At 38.3% G+C, this 7,655-nt stretch overlaps 1 protein-coding gene across 3 annotated transcripts in view; it reads left to right on the plus strand.

The window, feature by feature from the left end:
* The window catches only part of Wwp1 (WW domain containing E3 ubiquitin protein ligase 1), a 66,790-nt gene that overhangs the window by 50,173 nt on the left and 8,962 nt on the right, over positions 1 to 7,655 (plus strand). For all 3 annotated transcript variants that reach the window (XM_004643095.3, XM_023703194.1, XM_023703195.1), the window contains 3 exons: positions 581 to 714; positions 855 to 995; positions 5,023 to 5,143. In XM_004643095.3, coding sequence (XP_004643152.1) covers positions 581 to 714; positions 855 to 995; positions 5,023 to 5,143 — 396 coding nt within the window. The remainder of the gene's footprint in view (positions 1 to 580; positions 715 to 854; positions 996 to 5,022; positions 5,144 to 7,655) is intronic.

A 7,655-nucleotide genomic window follows, 5' to 3' on the forward strand; every position in this document is an offset into this window, starting at 1 on the left:
AACCAAAATTAACCACCCACAAAAAAATTCGGCCTTGGGCTAGGGAGATAGCTCAGTAGAATAAACGCCTGCCTGGCAAGTACAAGGTCCTGAGTTCAATCCCTAGTACCACAAAAAAAAAAAAAAAATCAGCCCAAGAATTAGGAAAGTCATGTTAGATACTTACAGCCTTATTAACCATCACTTCTCAGTACCACTCATACAGACAATCAATGAGGAAAAAAAAATGGATGGCTTATATAAAAATATTTTCGGGGATTGGCAAGTGCAAGGGCCTGAGTTCAATCCCTGGTTCCGCCAAAAAAGAAAAAAGACCTTGCGCTTGCCAGGCAGGTGCTTACTCTACTGACCTGCCTCCCCAGCCCACATGCTATACTTCTCATACTTCATTACTTAAAGATTTTAGGTAACTCACAAAATTTTCACTTCTGGGGTTGGGGAGATGGCTCAGTGGAATAAGTGCTTCTCTGGTGAGTGCAAGGGCCTGAGTTCAATCCCCGGTTCCACAAAAAAAAAAAAAAAAAAAAAGAAAATTTTCATTTTATAAATATTAAATAAACTTTTTTGTTTTTCCTGACAGGCACTATTTCATGGAAAATTTATTGATACTGGTTTCTCTTTACCATTCTACAAACGCATGCTAAGTAAAAAGCTTACTATTAAGGATTTGGAATCCATTGATACTGAATTTTATAACTCCCTTATCTGGATAAGGTTTGAAGATTTATTTTTTCAATAAGTCATTTTCTTGAAACCCATTTATATCTTTTGTTATGTATGTGTGTGCGTACTATATATATATATATGTATATATACATATGTGTGTGTATGTGTGTTTGTTTTTCTCAACCCAGAGATAACAACATTGAAGAATGTGGCTTAGAAATGTATTTCTCTGTTGACATGGAGATTTTGGGAAAGGTTACTTCACATGACCTGAAGTTGGGAGGTTCTAATATCCTGGTGACTGAGGAGAATAAAGATGAATATATAGGGTAAGGTTATACATTCATTATGAGTACTCTGAACCCTTAATCTTGTCCTTGTCAATAGTACCAGTCTTTGAAGTAACATGATACACAACAGTCTTTACTTTCTCACCACCTCTTAGGCGTTTCACTTTTTCCCAGCCCAGATACAAGAAACCTGATGCTGCCAAAACTGTGTAGCTGCTTCACTTTTAGGCTGAGGTTCTGTTAGGTAGAACCAAAACCAAATCAGAGACCAAGCTTTAACTCAAGTCTAAGACTCATCAGCATTTGATGCCACTTTCCTAGTTTTAACTTACACTCACTGGTGCTTATCACATCTGTTTGAACTTGTGTTATTTTGATTCCATGATCCATGCCATCCTGACTTTTTTCATTTTCTCTTTAGTTCTCTAAACCTCCGTTTTTTCAACATAGGTGTTTTTCCAAGGCTCTTGGTTCAGCTTTCTTCTCTAAATACTCTGCTACCACTGCTTCAGTTTTCTATTAAAGTACCCTCTAAAGGCAGTGTCTCCCAGAGTGTCCCCGTGAGCAGAAGTCCATACTTTCTGTTAGTAGCAAAGTATTTCTTGTCTTTTTGCAAGAGATAGTCAAAGCAGAGTTACTGGCTTAGAGGACTGTGTTGCTTGCCACAAAGTTATAACCACCCTGTTTTTCCTTCTCAATTTGTAAACTGCTACAGAGATTGAGCTTTTACATCCTCAGGGTCTTGACTATCAAGTCCAGCTTCTTCGCATGGTATTACAGGCCACTTACACCCAATTTTGGTTTTTAGCTATATTGTTATCTCTGGATAACAGAAATTACAACTGATTTTCTTTTTCCTATATCTTTCTACTATCCTGAGGCATTTTTGTTTTGTTGTGCTTTTTATTGCTCTTACTAGAAATGACCATAGCTGCTCATATTATGGCCAGCATTCTGGAGTTCATTGGCCATAGATTCTTGTGGCAGGGCAAGGTGCTTTTGTTCTTTTAATATAAAAAGGCAGAGAACCCCAGATGCATGAGAAATAGGGTGTAGGGGTAGGCCAGACAGCACCCCTCCACTCCCACCAAACCCCATCTTTGGAAAGGCCAGTCCACAGGTAGGCGAGCACAGGACTAGAAAGATGATGTCATCCCTGCCGGGCCATCAGACTGAGACAACTTATAAGACTTGGGGTGAAAGAGGGGCTGGCTGAGAATTGTTCTAGTCTCTACCCAGATGGCCCCTAGACACTCATGTATTCTTCAAGAACAGAGAAGCAAGCTAGATGATACTTTGTTTTTGTTTTCTTTTATGAAAAACAGTAGGCACCAGGGATTTAGCTCACTGTCATAGCACCTTCCTGACAAGTGGGAGGTTCTGAGTTCAATTCCCAGTACCCCCGCCCTCCAGAAGATAAAAACACTAAATGCAACCAACAATGCCTAGCATGGATATGAAGGTCGGGAATGCAGTACCCTGTCCCCCAGATACCTGAGCAGACCTTGGACAGGGCCAGGCAGGTCAGCTTGCACTCTGGCCACTCCCAACTCAACCTGCATGGCTCATGGATGTAGAAAATGAGTATTACATAGTAGTTCTCTGCTGACTTAGAAGGGGGTAGGCACAGGCTCCCGAGCCCTGGAGCGGGCTGACCAGATGCCAGATTAGGTGGGAAGACCCTCCCTGGCCATTCTTGGCTGCCCCTCTGGATGCAGGGCAGCTGCAGCTAGTTTCCTGAAAGGAAGACGTACTTTCTGTATTCCTTATGCCTTTATACAGAGACCAACAGTAATCATTAAATAGAATAACCCGAGTATTTTTTTGAATGCTGTAAATAATTTCAGTTAACAAAATCCGTTTAAATATAATTTCAGCATATATGGTTTATAGTATTTGCCACCTTGAAATTTGTGCATTGTGGTAAGTACTGAGTTTTAAAATGTTATCTGTGTAGCACCTACTCTGTAATCCTTAATACAGTTTTTGTAGGATTTTGTTTCAGTCTCAAGTAGTAACAGTTTATTTTTTAAATCTGATTCTTGAATATTATGTGATAATATTCTTTTGTATTATCACATAATTTTATGATTCATCATTTTTGGTGTACAAACCAGACCCTCACCAAATGAGCAGTAGGGTTATGCAGCTAGAACTTCTGGAATCCAGAGTGGGAAAGGAGCTTTTGGTTTTCTGGCATGAGTTTCAGAAGCTCTTCATAAACATGGTGTGTGTTAGGTCTTAAAAGATGCATAAACCCTCTCCTGGTGGAGTCTTCTGGGGAACTAGCAAGCAGCAGGAGGGATGTGGGATGCATTCAGAGGACGGAGGGATTGATTTATCTCGGGCAGCTGCAGTGCTGCAGCAATGTGGTAAGCTGCTGAGAAGTGGAGGCAAGTTAGCATAAAATAGCAGCCCAGTTAATGTAATTTCTCTGTAACTTGACATAATTATTCTAAGAGATGTGGGTTTTGCTTATAATTATAACTATCATAAGTTGTGAACACGAAGTGATCACAGCTGTTCTCCAAAAGGTAATCCTGGCATGTGTGGAGAGTGAATTGGGGACACTGGCTGGAGGATGGAGTGACTTGTGAGCAGCAGATTGCTGAGGATGTTGCTTCCAAAATGTAATAGTGAAGTATCACAGGCCTGAATAGGACTCGTGCCATCAAGATAAAAATGAGGGGATTACAGAAGAGAACTGTACAGGCTTCAGTGATTGCTTGCAGTACTTGCATGGATTGGGAGACAGGTCGGAAGTAAATTGAAAGCTGTGATAGTTGAACTGTTGCAGCAAAATGTCCAAGGAGTGATGGCTTATAAATATCTTTATCTCAAGACGAAATGACCTGAGAATTTAGGAATTCAGTCATGTTTACATTCTTACATTCTTATGTAGTTGAAACCTTCATACTTTAAAATGCCAGTTTTAGAGAGCAGGTCCCTGCCTGAAGGAGAAATGAAGGTGGGGCATAAATAACATGAGCAGTGACAGAGCAGTGAACCACTGGAGCTGATGAGGATTCAGCAGAGCCATCCATCAGGAATGGCAGGAGAGTGAGCTGGCAGTGCTCCTGGCCAGAGCTGGGGGACTGTATGTGACCTGAACACTGAAAAGAGGGTGTCTCACTTCACAATTAGAAATTCCTTTGTGACATTCATGAAGAATGTTTGTTTGTTTTTATTGTGGGAAAGAGATTTCCAAAGCCAAACTGCCCTGGTTTAACATTTGGTTGAATGACAGGTGAGAAAGTGGAGGTGGCGAGTAGTTTCCTTTCCCTCTCATCAGCGGGCAGTGGTGGTTTCTCTAGGCAGTGCTCTCTGCACCCATATCCTTTTAGAAGCTTCTGACATAAATTCTGTGTTGCTGACATATGTTTTTCCTTATTTGTTTGAGGTCTTGCTGTGTACCATGCAGGCTGGCCTCAAATTCGAGTTCTTGTCTGAACCTCCTGATCTTATTTTTTATCTTACTCCTTACACTATAGTTGCTTTTTCTTCAGAATGTCTTATTTCCATCTTCATTGATTTTTTCTATTTTTCCCAGGAGATCTTCATGTTGTTCAGCAAATCAGCACATAAAAAGCCTGCTACCTAGACTTAATCTCCTCAAATGATAAGCCTGTACAAAGCATGCAGCCTATGCACAGAGCACCATCACATGTCCCGAGATAGCCCGTTGAGGCAGGCTCCCCAAGGCTTCTTGCAGATAGATGGTGGAAAGAACCTTTTAAGTGATGAGCCATTCCTTTCCTGTGTCAGCACATGCTATTTGGCATGGTCTTCGTATAACAAAACATGACTTGTGCTGGAATTTGGCTTCCTTACTGATGAGGAAAGGATCTCATGTGTTTATTCTGTAAAATTTTTAGAAGCTGCTGATGTGCTAGAACTGATTTCCTTATAGAGAAGCTTATTAAATTACGTGTGCATAGACATGTATGTATATTTATATACATGTGGTATATTTAGAAAAAGAAAGGAATTTAGAAGTGCTTAATGCTTTTAGCGCTTTAACTTCACATACAAATGACCTATTTTAAAATAGTATTTTTCTTTTCAGTTTAATGACAGAATGGCGTTTTTCTCGAGGAGTACAAGAACAGACTAAAGCGTTCCTTGATGGTTTTAATGAAGTTGTTCCCCTTCAGTGGCTGCAGTACTTTGATGAAAAAGAATTGGAGGTTAGGCTCTTTCCTTTGCTATTGCAGTGAACATTAAATGGGTATTGAACTGTTCTGTGCTTTCATACAGCACTGTCAACATGTTTGAAAGTCATGTAGCACAGACAAAACAGCTCAGACTTCATGCAGCACAAGGCTGCAGCCACTTATTTGCTTATGGGTTAGGTGACATCATCGGGCTGAGGAAGAGCGCTACTGCAGGGAAATTGGTGAAATCTCACTTTTGTGATGAGTTGGTACAAAGTCCAGCCTTTTAAGAACTGAGTTCTTAGTGCTGTTACCTGTGTTTGGGCTTAAAAGTATGTCAGGAATTCTTTTTTGTTATGTATAACATTTACCATATTAATTATTTTCAAGTGTGTAGCTCAGTAATATTAAGTAAAATTACATTATCACTAGAAATTTTTCATCTTGTAAAACAGTAACGCTTTACCAATTTAATAATTCCTTATATTTTCCCAGCCCCTCAAAAAACTATTCTTTGTGTAAATCTGATTGTACTTGAAATTTCTTAAAAAATGAAATTATTACTTGTCTTTTTGTTGCCACTTCTTTTGTACATTCTGCAGCATTTCACCATTTCCTTCCTTTTGAAGGCTGAGTAATACTCCATCATATTTATATATACTAAATACATGTGTATGATCAAATATAACCAAATATAAAACTATTCTAAAAACCTGCCCATAAAAATTAAAGCCAGTCTCAGTAAATGGAGATATGTATTGGAAGACTCAGCATTGTTAAAATGTCATTTCTCTCCAAACTGATCAGTATATTCAGCACAATCAACAGCCCCACAGAACTTTTTTGTAGAAAATAAGGTCATTCCAAAGTTAGGAAATATAGCAGCTTTATAATAGCCAAAATAATTTGGAAAAGGACAAACTTGGCTACCTTATATAACCTGACTTCAAGACTTAGTTGTAAAACTGTAGTAGTTAAGATAGTGTGGTATTCATTAAAGGCAAACAGATCCTTTCAACACCAGAGACTGCAGCAGTAGACTGACCCAGGTAGTCATCTGGTCTTTAACAACAGTGCTAAGGGACTTCATCAGAGGAAGGGGAAATTCTTTCAGCAAATACTATTGATCAGCTGCATATCTATGTGGCAGAAAATTAACCTTGAATTATACTCCAGCCCATAAATACTTTCACTGAATCATATGCATAAATGTGAAAGTTAGAAAGAGCTTAGAAAATCTTGATATATGCAGATGGTTTTAAATTTTAGTATAATGAAAGATGGTTTATTTGGAGGGGAAAGGTGGAAAACAAAGAAGACAGACAGCTTCCAGGAGGTGGTTGGGAGCTTAGAGCTAATAGCTGCCAGAAGTATTCTAAGGTGAACAAAAAAACCCAAAACATAAATTTGACTGCATGGAAGCTAAAATCTTTTGTCCTTCTAGAGATAGCAATAAGAAAATGAAAAGATAACCTACATGCAAGGCAAACTATTGAGACAGTGATATATATGTATTATATTTTTTAAAATTTGTAGATTAATAAAAAGACAAAAACTTGTAATGGACGAAGATGCATTTAACAAAAGAAAATACACAGAGATGTAGTGGTGCGTACTTACAGTCCCAGCTACACCAGCATCTGAGACTGGGAGATACTTGAGCCTAGTTCAAGGTCTGGCCTCATAAACCTATTGTAAGACACAAAACCTGTATGTTCAGTATGGCAAGATTAACAGTGGTTGGGGCTGGGGAGATGGCTCAGTAGAATAAGCACTTGCCTGGCTTATTCTACTGAAATGAAAACATTTTGGTATTGCTAAGTTTTCAGAATATTAATTACTATAATGAACAAGATACTAAAGTAATGTAGGATTAGTTTTTTTTTAAAAAGGTGGCATGTGAACACACAGAATGTGGTCATTAGTTATTGAGGAAATAACTGAAATTAAATGAAAATACCATTTGGGTTAGTGTTGTCAGTTTCTTAGAATATTAAATGTACAACTACTTTATATCCTAGCAGCACCACCTTTAGGTATTTTCTAGTTGAAGTGAAATATTCATACAAATACTTGTACATCAGAGTTGATTACAACATTATCAGAGTCCACATCTGAAAGCATCAGAAGTGTGCATCACTGAATAAACAATTTATTACATATTCTTATCAGTGGAATACTACTTGGTGATATGAAAAAAGTAAATAGTTACTACCCACAAAAAGCATAGATGAATCTCAGAAACATGAGATGAGAAGTGAGAAGAGCCAGAAAAAAATACAGGTATGCATATATGCTGTAGACAGAATCTTGCGTGTATACACGTAACATGCTGTTCTCAGAAAGACAGATACAGATAGTGAAATTCTTGATCACCTAAAGGCATTGATGGCTTTGCCTACAAAAAAGGACCAATATTATGTACTTTATTATGCTTAAAATAATTTTTATCCCATCTATGACAAGATGGAGCTGTTGGAAAATTTCACATAAGTAAAATATTTTATTCCGCAGTCAGCTGGATAAATAACAGGAGGTTAGTATT

This window comes from Octodon degus, unplaced genomic scaffold (genome assembly GCF_000260255.1).
Source record: "Octodon degus isolate 3935 unplaced genomic scaffold, OctDeg1.0 scaffold00165, whole genome shotgun sequence".
NCBI classification, from domain to species: Eukaryota; Metazoa; Chordata; class Mammalia; order Rodentia; family Octodontidae; genus Octodon; species Octodon degus.